The 18,920-nt window shown below is 43.5% G+C and overlaps 1 protein-coding gene across 1 annotated transcript in view; it reads left to right on the plus strand.

Annotated features, from left to right (window-relative positions):
• Positions 1 to 18,564, plus strand: part of KDR (kinase insert domain receptor) — a 43,590-nt gene extending 25,026 nt beyond the window's left edge. The window contains exons 19-30 of the mRNA XM_037034073.1: positions 669 to 782; positions 1,487 to 1,575; positions 2,119 to 2,272; positions 4,215 to 4,312; positions 6,525 to 6,647; positions 6,801 to 6,912; positions 7,389 to 7,488; positions 7,997 to 8,102; positions 9,222 to 9,373; positions 14,551 to 14,650; positions 15,133 to 15,218; positions 16,963 to 18,564. Coding sequence (XP_036889968.1) covers positions 669 to 782; positions 1,487 to 1,575; positions 2,119 to 2,272; positions 4,215 to 4,312; positions 6,525 to 6,647; positions 6,801 to 6,912; positions 7,389 to 7,488; positions 7,997 to 8,102; positions 9,222 to 9,373; positions 14,551 to 14,650; positions 15,133 to 15,218; positions 16,963 to 17,188 — 1,460 coding nt within the window. The 3' untranslated portion in view covers positions 17,189 to 18,564. The remainder of the gene's footprint in view (positions 1 to 668; positions 783 to 1,486; positions 1,576 to 2,118; positions 2,273 to 4,214; positions 4,313 to 6,524; positions 6,648 to 6,800; positions 6,913 to 7,388; positions 7,489 to 7,996; positions 8,103 to 9,221; positions 9,374 to 14,550; positions 14,651 to 15,132; positions 15,219 to 16,962) is intronic.
• The last annotated feature ends 356 nt before the right edge of the window (positions 18,565 to 18,920 follow it).

The following is an 18,920-nucleotide window of genomic DNA, read 5'->3' on the forward strand; positions in this document are numbered from 1 at the left end:
TCACCTTTTGCCAATAGATCTTGTGCATTTCAAAGCCATCTCTCTCCTTTTGCCTATTCTCTTTCATGGCCAAGGGGATATGTAATTTTGAGGTGGCTCATTAGGACCTGAGGTGTGGACCATGTCTGTGAATTACAGGGAAGTGCACCAGCCAGCACTGGATCAAACTCACAGTCTTAGCCTCATCAGCCTCATATGCCAACTGGCCTTACCAGCTGGCCCTTGTTAAGTTTCCTGCTTGGCACAGATTGGTGGGAACTTCAGCAGAGCCCCGAACACACAAGGATATTTAATACATGGTATTGCCTCCTTACGAGGAAGCACTGAAGTAATCAGGCCCCAAGAAGCATAGTAAACCTGGTATATGAAAATCCAGTTTTGTAAAAGAAGAGAATCTGGGCATGATTCCACTTGCAGATGGATTCTCCACTTGCAAAAGACTTCACTATGAACTCTTTTAAATATCAAACTTTTTGAATGCACTTAAAGGAAGAATTTGATTTAGAATCAGAAAATACAATTTATACTTAACTTTTGGGGGAATGCACCTAGTCTGTAAAGTGGGCTACAGTTGGTTTATGCCTGGAGAGGAGGTTGCAGAGATGCGTCAGTCTCTTCCTAAGGCAGCGCCCACGTTTACGGTTGCCCTCTTGGCCCTGTATTTGCAGAAGGAGCAACACACAGTGAACACCGAGCCCTCATGTCTGAACTCAAGATCCTCATTCACATTGGCCATCATCTCAATGTGGTCAATCTTCTAGGTGCCTGTACCAAACCAGGAGGTGAGTATCTGTGGGTGATTCTGGTTCCCTGATTCAGGCATTTGCATCTCTGCTGCTATTTGAGGGAAAACTGCTCAACTCCTACGGCTTTGATTCCCTTAACTTAGGATACTTGGCCAGATTTCCAGATACGGGTGTGGCAAAAGTAGGTTTACAGTTGTGAGTATGCAAACCACAGGGTTGATTCTCATATTATTATTTATGAATTATTGTATGATCTTCCATACGAACAACTGTAAACCTACTTTTGTCCCGCTCTGTATAAAATATTTCATGGAGGTTATACGGGCACTGTAAATTATTCTAGGTCTTTGTGTGAATGAAAAAAAGGTCACATCACTATGGTACAGTCTGTTACTTGTGTAGCAGGTATTTAGATGAGAAAAGTAAACTTCCCCCAAAACTTGAGAACAAAAGATACTGACAGTAGGTCTCCCTAAAATGGACTCATCTTAGGTGATTATGTTGAAAAGCAAAGTGGGTGTGTTTTCTTTTAAAATTTGTGTCAGTCTTGTGGAGTCACCTTTTGGAAAAAGCCAGGCTACCGTATCAGTGGCTTATGACCAGCTGATTTCTATGATCCTGTCCTCGGTGAAAGGTGGTAGCTTTTTTTGATGTTTTCTGGTTGAAAAATACATCAAACACTTAGGGAGAAACGTCAGTGAAATACGTCCTCCTGTCCTCACACGCTGTGCTGTTTGTAGGCCCGCTCATGGTGATTGTGGAGTTCTGCAAGTTTGGAAATCTGTCCACTTACTTAAGGAGCAAGAGAAATGAATTTGTCCCTTACAAGGTATGACATTCCCTACCTCAACTCTGACTGCACTGTAAAATGGGGGAAAACTCAAAGTGGTACGGGTTAATTTTTTGTTAAAATTCTGTGAAAAATGTGTGAGGGGTCTTCTCTCACTACCTTCTGGGTGGACATAGGCTTCTCATGATTTATTTTTGTGGCCTCATCTATGGACCCATGATAGATGGTGTCTGAAGAGAGGGGAAGGTGGGCGTGGTTAAGGAAAGGAAGGGCAGCTCAGGAGTATTCTCTCTCCCATGGAGTGGAAATCCCTCTGTAGAGAGCACACTAATGTTGGAAGTGTGTCTGAATGAAACTTGAACAAGGCATTTACCTCTGTGAGCTCAGGAAGGAACGAGGCTTTATGGAAGAAAATCTATTATATCTAAAATACTTGTCCAAAATTTTAGCCTAGAGACTGCATAATCCTGACATGGATGTCCTTCTGGTCTGTTTCTAAGTAGTTACAACTGTTTTCAAAGTTTGCTGCATTTTAGAGGCCCATTTGTAGTCAAGGAGTTTGTTCATGTGCTTTTTTTATAGACCAAAGGGGCACGATTCCGTCAAGGGAAAGAATACGTCGGGGAAATCAGCGTGGACCCTAAACGCCGTTTGGACAGCATCACCAGCAGCCAGAGCTCAGCCAGCTCTGGATTTGTTGAGGAGAAGTCCCTCAGTGATGTGGAAGAGGAGGAAGGTACCTGCCATTGCTTTCCCATGCATGCTCTCATGGAACAGGCAAGGTGACAGGGTGCTGTGGGAAAAGCACCCTGCCGTGGGAAAAGTCCGATACTACCTAATATTTGAAAGACACCCGGATTTCTAGACTGGCTGCCTTTAGTCTCTCCAGAGGGGAAGTGTGGAAGGTCTACCTAATAGCGGGTGAGGCTGCAGGACGGAGCCTGGCAAGCCTGCACCATCTCGAACCCCAGGAGAACTAAGCGGTTGGCGGCTATGAAGCCAACGCTGTTAAGATGTTGGTTCAGTGTTTATTAGCGAGAGAGGCTCAGTGCTATGTTCCAAAAGGGCAGAGAAGGTGCTCTGGTGGCTGATTAGTCTCCATTGCCCCAGGCAGTTCAGCCCCACCTTGCTTACTTTACCAGCCCAACAGAAGTCCTTCACTTAGTCATACCCAGCCTTCTCCAAGGCAGAGTAGGAGCCATCTCGTACTTCTTCCCCATCCTAAGTGGCTTATCAAACCTTGCTTCCAACCATACTTTCTCAGAGGTGTCTTGGAACATACACTTTTCTTTATCTGGTCATATTTCCGATGATATTTTAGGGTTCTTTCTGAGTGGTGCTACATTCCCAGCCTAACTTCCGGGACTTCTTCAAATTTCAGGATACACTGTCTACCTGCTTCCCCCAGACGGAGCAGAGAGCGCACCATGGAGGCAGAGCCAGGGCTTCCTCACACCTGGCTCCTCCTGAGGCATGAGCTTAGGATACTCCAATCATGAAATAGTGGAGGAACTGGCTTCTGTTTCCCTGGATATGAGGCCAAACATAGTACTGGAATCTGACTTCTTGCTCTGAGAAGCCCAGTGGGCAGTGTGAGGCTGGAAGGCGGTCTGGACGAGTGTGAGGAGGTGGTCTAGACCTCACAGAACTGGACCCACTCTCAGTGGAGCCACCTTGGCCCTGTCCTTCTCTCCCCCGAAACGGTGGCCAGTGGGCTGCCAACCCAAGGGACTGGGCTCGAGTGTCGGAGCAGAAGGAGTGTTGGCCTCGAATTTTGCCTCCATTTCCTCATTTGGAAAATGAAGTGCTCGCACTGGTTATTCACCGAGGGCCCCGTAGCCCTGAGCATAAAAAGTCATTGAGAAAATGGTTCGGAATGTTTTTAATACGCACCAAGTTATTACAACTGAGTTTTCACTTACTGTGCTTTGGTATTTGACTCCAGGAAAGAAGCCATGTCTTACCCTATCTGACTAAAATGAAGAGATCATGTTGAAACACGCATGAATGTCTTAGTGGTTATTTGCACCAGTTGCATGAAAGTAAATACCACCAATTTACGAAATTCACCGTTTGTCTCCAGGTCCCTGCATTCCCTCATCCACGATCCACGTCCTTGAAGGAGAAAAAGCAACCTCCTAGGCCAGATTTACTGCATTTGTAGCTCTTTCTGATCTTGAAAGTGAGAGAAGTAAATCTGTTTCTGGTATTTTTAGTTATCCATTGTAGATTATAATTTGACCTTTGTCCTTTGTCCCAGGACAAAGCCTGAAAAGATTCAGTGACCCTGAATATTGTTGTTTTATTTTTAGAGTTCTCGATATGAAACTATTGTTTATCCCTCTGGGTACACGGGAAAAAAACAAGTTTAAAACAGTAAATTTGAACAAGTTCTCTTTCACCCTGTTATCTCGGCCAATTTCACCTCTATTCTGGCTCCTGGATTCGCTGGTTCAATCTGGCTGAAGTGGAAAAACTAATATTTTTGCTAAGGGGTATGATGAAGGTTAATAATACTGGTTTTCAGCAAATTTACAGAAGATAGAGGCATTTTCTTTCTGCTTGTATTTCCTGAATTTAACTCCCACGTTCTCAAATGAAGACTATTCAAAAAAACCTTACAAATAAATCGTTTCTGTTGGAAATACTGATCTCTCTACTCCTGGATCTTCTTGCAGCTTCTGAAGATCTGTACAAAAACTTCTTGACCTTGGAGCACCTCATCTGCTACAGCTTCCAAGTGGCTAAGGGCATGGAGTTTTTGGCATCTCGGAAGGTAAGAGAGCTCAAGGGAAAACAAAGTCTCTCCGCCATTCACAGATTCGGAAATAAGGTCTCCAGTGCCAGGCGCTGGTGTTTGCTTGGTACTGTAATCCATTCACAAGTCTGGGGACTATTAAAAGAACTCTATAGGGAAGAGCATTTCTGCTCCCTTAAGGGGGTATAAGGATTTCATGAAGTGAATTTCTGTGATTCTTTAGCCTTTGATTATTGAGCACCCATGGACTGGAGACAGTCTTTTAAACACTAAGTGTGTGAATACTGTGTGGACAAACAGGCAAAAGTCCCAGCTTCATGGAGTTTACATTCTATGGGGAGGAGCAAACAGTAAATCCCAGCAAGTAAAATACACAGTAGATTAGATGGAAGTAAGCACTGCGGGAAAAATTAAGCAAGAAAGGTATATTGGAGTGGTATGTTTGTGTGTGTGTGTGCTCTTGTGTCTGTGTATGTCAGCTTTAAACAAAGTGGGCAAGGGAGGCTTTATAAGAATGTGACATTTGAGCAATGACCTAGACGACGTGAGGGATTGAGCCTTCTGGATATGTTGGCGTACGTCTATTTTTAATTTACTTTTACATTCATCACCATCCATCAAAAAACATGTGTTGGTCATATAATTAGAAACCAGGAAGGACAGGCTTCAGATGAGAGAGACGAAAGCGCTAAAATTAGAAAAGTAGGCCAAACAAAGGCTGAGGTGGGGACGTGACAAGTTACAAATATTCAGAAGGTTGTAAACACCCCAAAACAGGGGGGGGGCAAGGTTGATTCAAGTCACCGTTCTGGGAAAGGGGACAGTGGATGGTTTGACATGAAGCAAGAAAAATTCAAGTGAAATTTCAAGAAAATTTGTATTTTGACAAAATGCACTTGTTGCAGCCTGCTGGGGGAAGAAAGACAAAGAGTTTTGGAGTTTATTATTTTTTGTTTGTTTGCTTCTAAATCAGAGCGACATCCCTAACTCGTTTATTTTCCTGAGGTTGCAAGCTCATCCTGGCTTTCGGAGCTTCAGGAGCTCAGATATTCCTGCGGGAGCTCTTGTCTTCTTCCTCCTACAGGGAAGGGAGAGAGGTGGAGTCTCACAGGATTTTGTCGAAGAGCTCTTTGCCCTTCTTGGAGATCCTAGGTTTTTTAAATTACTTTTTTAAGGCCATAGCCTGCCATTTAGTCTGGGTCCTTTTCAGTGACTGGAGAAGGAAGCTAAAGATCCTTTATCTTCCCCCGCTTTATTAAATACCACCTGGTTGTTGGGCTAATAACGGAAGCTCTTAGGCTGGTAAGAAAGTAGGAAGGGCTCTCTCTTTTGGGGAACCTCCTATCTTGCTCAGTCATGCTAGACAACGTGTTTTTAAATACGCCTCCTTCAGAGGAAAGTGCTACCCAGATGTGAGGTGCGGGTGGTCAGGGATGCTCGGCTCATGTGATCACCTCTACACTGACCTGAGAATTCTTGTCAAAGCCTTTCATTCATTTGAAATTGTCCCCCTTGACTTACTCTTTCATAGTTCTATGAGGTGGAGCTAAAGCTGGGTAGCAGTAGGGAGTTAGATGATGTTGGGGGACCTAGAGAAGGGAGGCAGGGGAGCAGAAAAGAAAAGAAAAAGCCAAGGAGAGCTGGTTCTCCTTTGTAGTTCACCAGGGAATCAGCCTGGCTAGTGAGAAGCTGCAGTGGCTTTAATAGACCTTTATGATAATCCCCCCCACTTTGAAAACAGGATGAGCCCCACTGGGAACTGTTTATCAGAGCCAGTCCAGCTTCAGTTACATATGGAATGGGGAAACCAACAAACCAGTGAGAGCCCTTGTTTCTGGTTTCCGTGCATTCATTCAAAATAAATCCCATTCTGGGGCGTCCCTTAGAATAACATGTTTCAACTGTATATGGAGCCAGGCAAAAGGGATGTGTGGATGTGACCAGAAACACATTCTTAATTGTGTCCAAGAGAAGTCTATTTATGACTCCCTCATCATACTACAACTTAATTATTTAACTCCAAAGTCTGGGTCTGTTTGTAGAATAAGCAGATGTGCATCTCAACAAAACTCAGACTTTTCCCCTGAAGTGTTGATAAAAGATATTAACCCAGTGCTTGTTAATCAGTTGGTTTTCTGATGTGGGTTTTTTTTTTAGAGCATGAGGTCATGACAGATGTAGAAAAGATCAGCTGTGCTGAGACCTAACACACACACGATTCTTTCTGCAGTGTATCCACAGAGACCTGGCGGCACGAAATATCCTCTTGTCGGAGAAGAACGTGGTTAAAATCTGTGACTTTGGCTTGGCCCGGGATATTTATAAAGACCCAGATTATGTCAGAAAAGGAGATGTAAGTTTCAAAGATGAACCCAGTGACCTCTTAAGTGGCAGAGTTGAAGCCCCTCTTCGCAGACATCAGAGCCCGCGTTCAGGAGTAAAGGAAGGGCTTTTCTCCAGAAACTTGCCAAGGTGGAAGCTGATTCCTTGTCTTCTACCCTCTTAGGCACGCCTCCCTCTGAAATGGATGGCCCCAGAAACGATTTTTGACAGAGTGTACACAATTCAGAGTGACGTGTGGTCTTTCGGCGTCTTGCTCTGGGAAATATTTTCCTTAGGTGAGTCACTTCTCTTGGTCCTTCCATCTAGACTCCAGAGAGAATGGTAACAGCTAGTGACTCCCAATACTCCTTTCTCTGTCTTGTATTAAACCTTGAATGATACTTGCAAGCTTTGTGTTGTAAAATCTAAAAAAAAAAAGAAAGGAAGGAAGAAAAAAATGTATAGATGATCAATATGTTCAAGAATCAGTCCCTGGCTGGCGTAGCTCAGTGGATTGAGCACGGGCCTGCGAACCAGAGGATCGCGGTTTGATTCCCAGTTGGGGCACATACCTGGGTTGCAGGCCAGTTCCCTGCAGGCCAACTCCCAGCAGGGGATGTACAAAAGGCAACCATACATTGATGTTTCTCTCCCTCTCTCCTTCCCCTCTAAAGGTAAATAAATCTAAAAAAAAAAAAAGAATCAGACTCAGGGCTTCCTATAAGAGAAAATCAAATCAAATAATAGACACCCCATTCCTGTTTTATTCTAGGTGCTTCTCCTTATCCTGGTGTAAAGATTGATGAGGAATTTTGTAGGCGATTGAAAGAAGGAACGAGGATGAGGGCCCCTGATTATACCACACCAGAAATGTGAGCCTCTAAAAGTATCCTTTTCTTCTCTTTCTTTGCTCCCTGCTGAAAAGACTTGCCATCGTAAACTCCTCCTTCATGGCTCAGTCTGTGCCCTACTTCTTTCTTAGAGTCTCTCCTTGATAATTTCAAGCCCCGAGCGATCTCTTCTTGAAGAGACAGCATTTTATCTGTACCGTCCAGTTAGTGTTTATGACGTGTGGATCTGCAGTTTTCCTCTCTGTACACACCTGACTCTCCCAGTGCAGGGAAACATCAAATGTCCTGTGATCCCCTGTTTAACATCTTGCCTCCATCACTCTTTGTAAACATTTACTCATTCAAGTGCATACTTTCAGCTTCGGATCAGGAGGAAAGAGGCAGTTAATGAATGCCTCTAGGCATTATTTAATATTTAACATTACTTATTAAAATATTTATTAATATCAAGCAACACTTACTGCATTGTTCATTAAATATTAAATTATTTATTATTTAATATTAATCAATCAATATGGTGTTTCCCTAGGTACCAGACCATGCTTGACTGCTGGCACGGGGAGCCCAGTCAGAGACCCACGTTTTCGGAGCTGGTGGAACACTTGGGGAATCTGTTACAAGCGAATGCTCAGCAGGTTTGTGACCTCCATTCGAGAAGCTTCTTAAAAGACTACTCGGGTGTCAGGACTCCTCTGCTGACTACACCTTGTCATGGCCACCGTGCTGTTGTTCTCTCAGCCTCCGAATAAGAAGCTATAATCTTCCCGATCTGAGCAGGAGTGGTTTTTTCAAAGCTATACTTACCCTTGGAGACAGACGAGATTCTAATTCATAATCCGGGAGCAGACCACTCTTAGTCTTAATAAGGTTTCTTTCTGTTAAGTCTTCAGATGCTCTTCTGAAGTTAAAATCAACACTGACCAACCAGTTGATCCAAAGAATACCAATAATGGATGGAATTTCAGGGAATGTTTAATATATTCTGCAGGCAAAAACACATCTGAACCCTGCAAAATAGATGGCTTTATTTTTCCCCAATAAAATCCCAGGCCCCCATAACTTCCAGGGGAGGGTCTTAGACTTGTAGCCTTCGCCACTGGGAAGTTATTTAATCTCCCATCAACACCTCTTACTACAGTGAATGGAAGCCAATTTCCTCCAGCTTTTCTTTCGAACAGCTGGGGGACAGTGAGTCAAATCTGTTTTTATCGTGAACCTTCCAAACATTTAAAGGTATCATTTTGCCCTTCATTTCTTTCTTTTGATGAAATAATGTTAAGTTGTGCTGCCTTTTTTTTTTAGAAGACCCATTTTTTCCTGCACGTTTATTGCTTTTCTCTAGACCGTCATCAGTTTTTCCATTGCCTCGAAATCCACAGGCCAGCCCTGGTTGACACGTCCTCTGAAGGAGCTGGCTCGTGTGGGTGGTTTCTCAGCTCTGCGGGGCTCCGTGGGCCCTATTGCTGCGTCCGTGACCGAGCCTGCTTGGTCTTCGCTGTGGCCACAGTGTTCTGTGTCCCCTCACCCATCTCCCTCTTCATGAACTCCTTTAATATACTTTCAGGCACACATCCCTTTCAAGCGCCCATTTGTTTTTTGACAAGCCATTTTTAATGTTGTCTTAAAGTTTTACCTTTTCAGATATGAAGGCAACACACCCCCTGACCAAGAAGGCCCCTTGCCCTTTGTTTCTCATGAAAAGGCCCTTGAAGCCCTGAAGCCATAACAATAGCACTCTGTGTTTATTGTTTCAGGATGGCAAAGACTACATTGTTCTTCCCATATCAGAGACTTTGAGCATGGAAGAGGATTCTGGACTCTCTCTGCCCACCTCACCTGTTTCCTGTATGGAGGAAGAGGAAGTGTGTGACCCCAAATTCCATTATGACAACACAGCAGGAATCAGGTACTGTCTATGGCCAACATCCCATGGGGGTTGGGCCTCAAGGTCAGCTTGGGGAGCGGGGGAGAGGAAGACATTTTATAAAACTGCTGCACCCCCTTGCACATGCAGCCACAGCGCTGAGACCAACACAAAGAGGAGCGCCCCTCGAAGAGGGCCTGGTAGGTGTGTTTCCTCCATCTGTAGCCCACATTGCTGCCATAGCTCTTCCTTTCAGAATTTCAAGCCCTGCAGCTGCAAATAGCTGGAATGCCATAGTTTGTTAATCTCCAGAAAAAGAGACCGATTTTACAAAGACATCTGTATTTAAATGATCCCCATGTACTCTTTTATTAACGTGAATTAAGTAGGTTAGGAACGATTCAGGAAGGAAGAGTTCTAGGCATCTGTGAAAACAGACTTGTGCCTCTGGGGCAAGGAGACAGCGAGCCATGGGGATGTGCCCCACATCACCCTGGACAGCACATCTTCAGAAGCCCCGCCCAAGTCTGATGTTCAGGGTTTTATTAACATAATGAGGCTTCTGGGCTTGTTTAAAACATGTGCACTGCAGCCCTTCCCTGATTTCTAAAGGGATTCTGAAGGCAGCTTCCTTTTTTCTCTCTCCCAGCACCTGTGCATAAGGAAAAAGTTGGTTTACTACATTATGATGCTAAAATTGCTGTTTTCTAAGCCTGGGACTACGTCCCTTTGCTTTGTTTCTTTTCGCACTCCTTTGGGTGTGTTCCTCCGGTAACTGGACCCCCTGACAGCCATGGCCCAAATGCCCTCTGGAGCGTGCTGTGGCTGCAGGGAGGGGCGCAGGCCTTTGAGCACTTGGCCAGCTTGCCCGTAGCAGGGGAAGAGGCAACCTGAGCGTTGGTGTTGTGGCATCAACCACACAGGGCAGCAGGAACCCTGTTAGGAGCCATAAGAAAGCTCGGAGTGGCTGTAGGCAATGTGTGAACCACCTTTCCATTTTGTCAAGAACTCTGGGCATTTTTCAAAGAGCTTTTCCTTATGTTATCAGATTTTGCCCACATGATCACTCTGTGTTAGGCAAGGTAGAAAGTGTGATCTTTTAGGACGTAGATATTGAACATGAGGTTTGGAGTGATTACCTGGGGGAACACAGTATCCAGATTTTGAGTCATATAGAAGTGGCTCACACTCCCAGGTAAGCTTTTCAGCAGCTGTGTGATTGGGGCAGGTCTTCACTGCAACCCAGGTGAGGTCACTGGTGTCATTCTGAGTAATTGTTGTGAGAATTACTGGTATAATGCATTTCTAAGTGCCTGGCATTTAGGGAGCTTTCAGTAAATGATAGCTTTTATGTGAGCTGCTTAAATTTGCATCCCCAGAATGATTCCATTTTCTCTGATATTGAACTCAGTGCCATTTCCTTCCACACCAAGGAGGGCCTATCAGAGAGAAAGAGTCATGGAACGAAAGCCTACAGTTCCACTCCCGTGTTAAAAAATCTTAGTTCAAGTTCAGCCGGCCTTCTGGTACAGTAATTATTCCCACAACACTATTGCCTCCTCCTTTATCAGAAAGCCATTTGATCATAAGCTCTATTCCTTGGGGTTTCAGTGACCAGGTGGAATGAGGACCCAAGTCGGCAGTGTCTTGGCTCACTCGGGCACTTTGCATATGGTGCCGAGAGTCGATGAAGTCATGCTTGTGTAATGGAAGTGCCAAATTCAATGCTGGATCTGAGACAGGGCTGCTAACATTTATCCCCAGAAGCGTGGACAAATGTGACACCACACTCCGAACACAGGCCTGGCTTCTATTTTCTTCCTGTGATTTTTGAATTGGTCTTTCCAGTTCAGTTTCTCTTTTATCCAGCCACAATTTGAAAAATAAAGTGGAAATTGGAATCTTTTGTCTGCGCCCCTTCCCAACCGCCTCCACCTTTTCTCCCCTGATAAAAATGAGACTCCACGGTCACCTTTAAATCATCTGGGCTAAAGGAAAGGCATAATCCAGGCATCTGTGCGTGGCACACTTCATTTTGATGCTCTCTGTGGGTCTGCTTCCCTGCGGAGACAGAGACGAGGCTGGGGCGTGCTCCGCAGACTTGTTTTCTCTTCCTCCACGCTGCCAGTCAAGTAGAAAAGCCGAGAAGTTGTTCTCACTTGCTCCCCGCTTCTAATTTTCAATTCCATTCCTTTGTAGAACTGGGCAGAGACATCACTGTGGGAGCCAACCTGGTGATTTGTTGCCTGGTTAAAAAATATGTGTTCAGCATTTATTTAGAGGGGAGCTGAGAGGTGTGCAGGGGAAGGGTGGGGAGGAAGGACCCCCGGTGTCTAGACTTAGCATTTTCTCTCATTTCCCTGAGGATCAGCTCTGGCCCCAAGTTCACATGCTTCCTGCAAGAAAACACATATTAATTGCACTCATCCTTCTTCAAAGGCAGTTTGGGGACCATCTGCGGTTACTCCATCATTTTCCCTGGGAGTTTCATGTCCCACACCAAGCAACTTATCAACAATTTCTTTTCAATTCTCTCCCAGAAAAAGGTTTTGGCACGGAGCATTTTCTTCATTTTAGTTAATTGTTGGTAATGACTAAATCTTCCTTGTAGAGTGGTGCTTTCGGCTAGAGGTCCATGAATTTGGCTCTGATACTTAGGTAGCTGGAAGCAAAACTGTCTTTTCTCTATCTTTTGCCTATCTTACACCCCACATATCCTCTTCTCCCCACCTCCTCTCATCATGTAGTCAGGTCGCATAAAGGAGAGAACAGTGCTGTGCACATACTAGGTGCTTAATAAAAACTTGAACAATCATACCCGCTGCTTTCTTCTTTTTCTTTCCTGATATTTTTCTAAGGGAGTCAATAGGGAGTAGGGTAAAACAAAACAAGACAAAGCAAAACAAAAAAACCTAACAACAACCAAAAAAAGTCACCTGCATGGGCATTAGTGTCTAAGACCAAAGTCCAAGTCTCAGTTCTAGCTGTCTCCTCCCTAAAGCCTGGATTCCTCATCTTCAAATGAAAAATACAACACTGCCCTGGATGGTGTGGCTCAGTGAATTGGGCACGAGCCTGCAAACCAAATGGTCACCAGTTTGGTTCCCAGTCAGGGCACATGCCTGGGTTGTGGGCCAGGTCCCCAGTGCAGGGTGTTTGAGAGGCAACAAATCTGATGTTTCTCTGCCTTTCTTTCTCTTTTCCTTCTCCTCTGTCTGGAAATAAATAAATAAAATCTTTAAAACACGCACACAAATTTTGTAGTTTTGGAAAGAGCGTATAAAACATGAACATGCCTTTTTAATTGTGAAGGGCCATGCAACTTTTGGAGTGATTGGGCGCAAAAGTCAAGCAGCTGGTCTTTCTAAGGTAGCTGAATTATTGCCCAAGATCACCAACTTTAGTTGATTCTACATTCCGAATAGCTCTTGAATCTATCTACTTCTCCAAACCCTGTGAGCATCACCTTTCTTTAGTCCGGCTGCCCTTCTTTATCTCAGATGAGTGGAATTTCCCCCTCCTTGGTCTCACTGGTTCTGATCTTACCCTTCTCAACCCAGAGTCATCTTTCAAAAGGTTATATCTGAGCTGGTTAATCTCATGCTTAAAATTCTTCAGTGCTTGTTCATTAGAATCTAAAATTATAATCCACATATTTCAGTTCAGTGATTTTGGACATGTTCGTTGACCTCTCTGTGCCTCACTTTGTCATCTGAATTGGGGTCATAGTATCCTCCCCTAGAGAGGTACCATTTGTGAAGATGCCACAAGACAGTGGTTGAGGAGCATTGTGCCCAGTGCTTGGCCCATGGAAGGGGTTCCTGAATGAGTGAGTGAATGAATGATCAACTATGCTACCAGTAGGTCTTAGTAACTGCCACTTTTAGGGACTGAACTTAGGAGAGGAGGGCTTTTCCTCTCCCCTTGTGTATCTTGTCTTGTTTCTGGTGGAGTTTCTTGAGTGAGGATATCACCGATGAACTTCATTGACTTCTCTCTGTAGGAAGAGGAACCCGCTTCCTGGGGCAGGGGTGGGAGACGCAGTTTCCATTCTCGACCTTCAGCCCAAGTGAGTCCTCACTCTAGTCATTCATGGAAAACACAAGGAAGCACAAATTAGCATGTCCAGAAGACTACGTGTGATGAGAAGTACGCTGGGAAAAGAGTAAAGAGTGAATTTTCTGTCTGTTCTTGTGAAAAGGACTTTCCTGCTCTCCACTTAGGCCATTAGTGATTTTAATCAGGTCACTCAGACCCACCCAAAGTCACAGAAAGGGAAGGGGCACCCCCTGGACACAGGCGATATGTGGTCTGACAAGTCCTGTTTGGACTCCTGCAGGAAACTGGCACCCTTTGAATACAAAGGAGGACAACAAGGTCTGGTTTATAGAACATCACTCTTTCTAAGAACACTTACCACCTGCCATTTGTTTACCACTCTCATTGTCCTCATTCATCTTTCTGACTTAGGGAGGGAAAGCTATGGCCAATACATTTTAAAGATGAGGCACAAGAGGCACAGGAATATTTATGAGTTTCCCAAGCTTGTGTAGACTCTGAAATTGACAGAATATTGCATGGCCCTTGGACCGCTGTCCTTTCCTAAGACCAAGAACTCTGGGGGCTGAAAATAGGGAATAGTGAGACTCAGCCCCTCCCTCATCTACACACCAAGCCTTTATTACATGTAGATGGAGGAGATCGTCTTCAGATCCTGCTGACTTCAGCATTTTATAGTGAGAGTCAGTGAGATCTGCAGGGGTGTCCTTCACCCATCTTCCATTGGATGTTTGCTTTGTGAACATTACTTAGAAAAACTTCCCTAGGAGAAGGCCCGGCAGATGTGAGACACTGGGTAACATGTCGAGAACTCAGTGGAAGAGTCTCTTGCAATCAGGAAGCCAAGCAGAGGGCGGTTGATCACTTAGTTTGCTGTTGTTGTCTTTAGTCTAGCCCTGGACTCAGAAGTACAACTCAGAAAAAGAGGGGCTCATCTAGGCTCTTCATTTATATTATACTTTTAAATGGACTTTCACAGGAAATTAAGCCTTCAGTGTGTGCTAGCAGAGAAAGATTTTTGTTTTGTTTTTCTTTTTCCAAAGGATGTTTTGAAGGTCACTATTAACCTTGTGGTTGAAAGATAATGAACTTAGGTATCACTTGTGGTATCTTCAGCCAAATATACCACCACTAAAATATAAATATTTTTCCTTTTGCAGTCAGTATCTGCAGAATAGTAAGCGAAAGAGCCGGCCTGTGAGTGTAAAAACATTTGAAGATATCCCACTGGAAGAACCAGAAGTAAAAGTAATCCCAGATGTAAGTACATCTTTTAAAAATAGTCTTAAAAATTATACAAAAGATGAAACATTAGCTAAGTAAATATTAGCCTAAGTATTAGAGACTTGGAGGCAAATTATAAGGCTTTCCTTGAGGGTCTGTGTCATGGGGTTGCTACTGAAATGAAACTTATTCCGTAAGGAAAGCCTCTGGTACAAATTCAAGGTACTCTACCCTCATGTCCAATTCCACTCAAGCGTAAATACTATCAAGGGAAAAGAAGGATGAAAAGGGGTCTCTCAGCTTCTTCTTCCTCAATTCCTGCCTTCTTCCTGGCCTGGGTCTGCTTCTAGGAAGCTACTCTTGCAGCTTGCACAGTTCCTGGTTCTAATCCCTTTACCTCCCTCTGCAGAACATTGGAATTGAGTTGTCTGATAGGTGGGTTAAGAAGTCAGTTTAATTAAGTAGTTGGTCCATGCACACACTCAATCACCTGTGCCATCTCATTATCTCTTAAAAAGGACAACCAGACGGACAGTGGTATGGTCCTTGCATCAGAGGAGCTGAAAACCCTGGAAGACAAAACCAAATTGTCTCCGTCTTTTAGGTAAGGCTCAGCCAAATAGACTAATCTCAATGGGAGTTTTGGGAAGGAATTTAGGATTTTTGGTGTAGGTGCAGAGCTTTTTCATTTTGTGTCATTGGCTGGGCGAATTTACATCAAATTTGTAAAGAACTTCAACAAATCAAACAATTAAGTGTAGGTCTAAAAACATTTTTAACTGAATCAGAGGATTTTTATGAGGTTTGTCTGGTACTGGTTAAATAACAAAGAGGTCATTGGATGTGATCCCTGAAGGATTTTCAAACCTGTGCATAAAAGATGTGTCTGTTCTTGAGAAGTAAAATATATAAGTAAGCCAATAGCTACTTGTTTAGATTCTTAAATATTATTGGCTGAGCTCACCTTACTTAATTGTAGGAAAGATACTATGTTTTGAATATCATTTTCTCCATGAGGTTCAATAGGAATTTGTAGTTGCTTTGAATAGATGTACCTGCTTTGACTTTACAAATAAATGAAAATTTGAATTTATAAAAATAATAGAATGCATGACCGTAGAAGCAGGGAGTGGGCTGGATGCAGGAGGGCAAAGGGGGAAAAGTTGGGACAACTGTAATAGAATAACAATAAAATATTTAAGGATTAAAGAAAAAATAGTAGGATGCAGAATAATTATTTATTAATGGGTACATTCTAGGTAAGACTAGAGAAGATTTTGATCTACTTATAATCTAAGTCCATAACCCATGGGTTACTGATGTTCATGTTGGAAAAAAAACATTAAAATGTTCTATTATGCTATTTTGTTTGCCTTAAGCCTAAGGTAGGACATTGTGAGAGCAAATCACATTTTATTCACTAATTCAAAATATATCCATAGAGCAATGACTGTATGATAATTACCATGCCATTGCTTGAGATACTAAATTATTTTTATTGTGGTTGGATTGGAAGAAAAATTGCATTTCTAGTGATTTGAAATAACTTTTAAACCGTATATGAGCACAGAAGTTAATAAAATCCTTCTTGCAGTTTTTGATACGAATAATTTGGTAAAGCCCTTATTAAAGGGAAAAACCCACATCTCAGGATGATTCAACAAGTGCAGATCCTAAAGCTCCGGATCAGCAGAGCCCGAGCTTCTAAGCTTTGACACGGTTACTGTCTGTCATGATGCCAGCACCATCGAGAGCATTCTCTTCTTGCTGCCGAGTGATCCAGATCCTCGGTCTTTCCAAAGAACGTGATTCTGATGAGCAAAAAAGCAGTTTCTGACATGTCTGGCTTGGTTGCACACCCCCCCCAACTTATTAAAGTTTAACATTGCTTGAGAACTTTATTGACGCCATACACACGCCTTGCAATCCTCTAATTGACAGTGTGGGGAAGGCACAAGTGGGCCTCAGAACATCCCAATTTTCTTTCATATCATGAAACAGGCCCTTTGACTTTTATCATTGTATACAAACTTGTCAATCCGTAAGGCCATAAAAATGTTCCATTGGTTGGAGCCTTTGCAAAACTCAGGAGAGCTGCCTTTCATCTCATCTCAGGCTTGAAAGACTTGGACCTGAATAAGAGGACTTATCTGAAAGAACAAATTCATGCTGGTACCTGAAAATAGACATTGTCTGAGTAAACCTGATACGTTGATTAACAAGTGGGAGAGATAGGGCTGTGTCTCCAGGGAGATTACAGCCCACATGGGGTCGGGAAGGGGGTTAGGGTAAGAAGCACAGAACTGCCTTCTCTCTGCCAACTCTTGTGGTTACATTTTTTTCCACAGTGGACTGATGCCCAGCAAAAGCAAAGAGTCTGTGGCATCAGAAGGTTCCAACCAGACCAGTGGCTACCAGTCCGGGTATCACTCTGATGACGCGGACACCACTGTGTACTCCAGCGAGGATGCAGAACTGTTGAAGCTGATGGAGCCTGCGCCGCCGCAGGCTGGCAGCGCTGCTCAGATTCTCCAGCCTGACTCTGGGACCACGTTGAGCTTCCCTCCTATTTAAAAGGAGGCACCCAAGTCCCTCACTTCTGGAAATCACAGGAGAGGTGCTGCTCAGATTTTCAAGTGTTGTTCTTTCCACCACCAGGAAGTCGCCACATTTGATTTTCATTTCAAAAAAAAAAAAAGGATCTCAGACTGCAGGGAGCCGGTCCCCTAGGCATTTCCTGACAAGATGCTTGTGACCCAGGAATGTGTTTGTGTCTTTTCCCAGTGTTGACCTTATTCTATTTTTCATTTATTTGAAAAACATGTATGATACTCCCTACTGTGGGTCTCCCCACAGGTTATAACAGAAGAAGTTCAAGAAATGGCTTCATCTTCTATGACGTATTATACCTGGGGAGTTGACACCTCTGTAAAACTAGGTAATCCAGGCAATGGAAGTGCTTTTGGTATTGAAGATGAGAAAGACCTTTAGGGCCCAGTCCATCTAAGAAGCTTTGTTTAGGATGTGGGCCCTGAGCCAAGTCTGACGTGTGGGGTTTGGACCGACAGAAAGGAAGATGCTGGCTTCCTTTGAGAGTGTACTGGAGCCTGCAAAGGCATTGTGTAGGCTCTGGTGGAGGTGGGCATGGGGGCTGTGAGGCAATGTAAAGGCTTCAGGCGGGGTTACTGGTTTTAGAAGGTTGCGTGCTCTTCCCAGTTGGGCTAAATGAGAGTTCCTTGTGCTGTTTCCGACTCCTAATGAGAGTTCCTTCCGGACTCTTACGTGTCTCCTGGCCAAGCCCCAGGAAGGAAATGATGCAGCCCTGGCTCCCTGGCTCCCAGGCTTATCCTTTATTCAGGCACCACAAAGAAAGGACATTCAGACAGAGGCTCCCCGTCGTGTTGACGAGTTCTGACTGTACACACCAGCTTCTGGCTTCTCGTGGATGCATACTCACACATCTGTCCCTGTGTGATGTGACAGCCTGAATGCAGCAGGTTCGGCGCCAAGCTGCGGTGTCAAGGCTCCGGGAAGGAGTTCCCTCAGTGGACCCTTCGCCCTGCGCCAGCCCCCGCCTTTGCCCCGCGCCAGCCCCCGCCTTTGCCCCCAGCTAGCCAGTATTTTAGTCATTTGGCCTCTGCACTCCAGTAAACGTTGATTTGGTTTGTTCTCTCTCTGGATGATTTAGCCAGATTTCAAAATTATTTTGTAGCCAAAGTTATAACAATATCTATTGTATTGTGTAGACTTTTAACATGTAAAGCTATTTCTACTGATTTCTGCCTTTGTTCTTTTCCTTTAAAAAACAAAACAAAATGTATTTTTCATTTGGTACCATAGTGTGAGATGCTGGGAACCATGACTATAAAACATACTATGGCACATATATTTATAGTCTGTTTATGTAGAAACAAATGTAATATATTAAAACCTTATATATAATGAACTTAGTACTATTCACATTTTCTGTCAGTACATGTAGCATAAAAAGGTCATAATGCTTTCAGTAACTGATGCCGTTTTATTAAGAAAAACTGAAAAACTTGAAGGAATCCTTTTGCAAGTTATCATGACTGTATCTATCATTTCTCTCACTTCTAAAATGAAGGAGGGGAATCAGACGTAATTTCCATGTGGTAGTTTTTTATTTTTACTTGTTCTCCTATTTTTCTTATAAAGGATATTTTCATAAAATGTTTATATACTTTATAAACCAATAAAAGTATTCTTAGTAAAAAAAAAACAATGGTATAATATTATCCTAACTATTTTGAAGGTACATACTTATGGCTTGAGGTAGAATTAC

This window comes from Sturnira hondurensis, unplaced genomic scaffold (assembly GCF_014824575.4).
Source record: "Sturnira hondurensis isolate 20B ecotype Veracruz unplaced genomic scaffold, ASM1482457v3 Scaffold0022017, whole genome shotgun sequence".
NCBI classification, from domain to species: Eukaryota; Metazoa; Chordata; class Mammalia; order Chiroptera; family Phyllostomidae; genus Sturnira; species Sturnira hondurensis.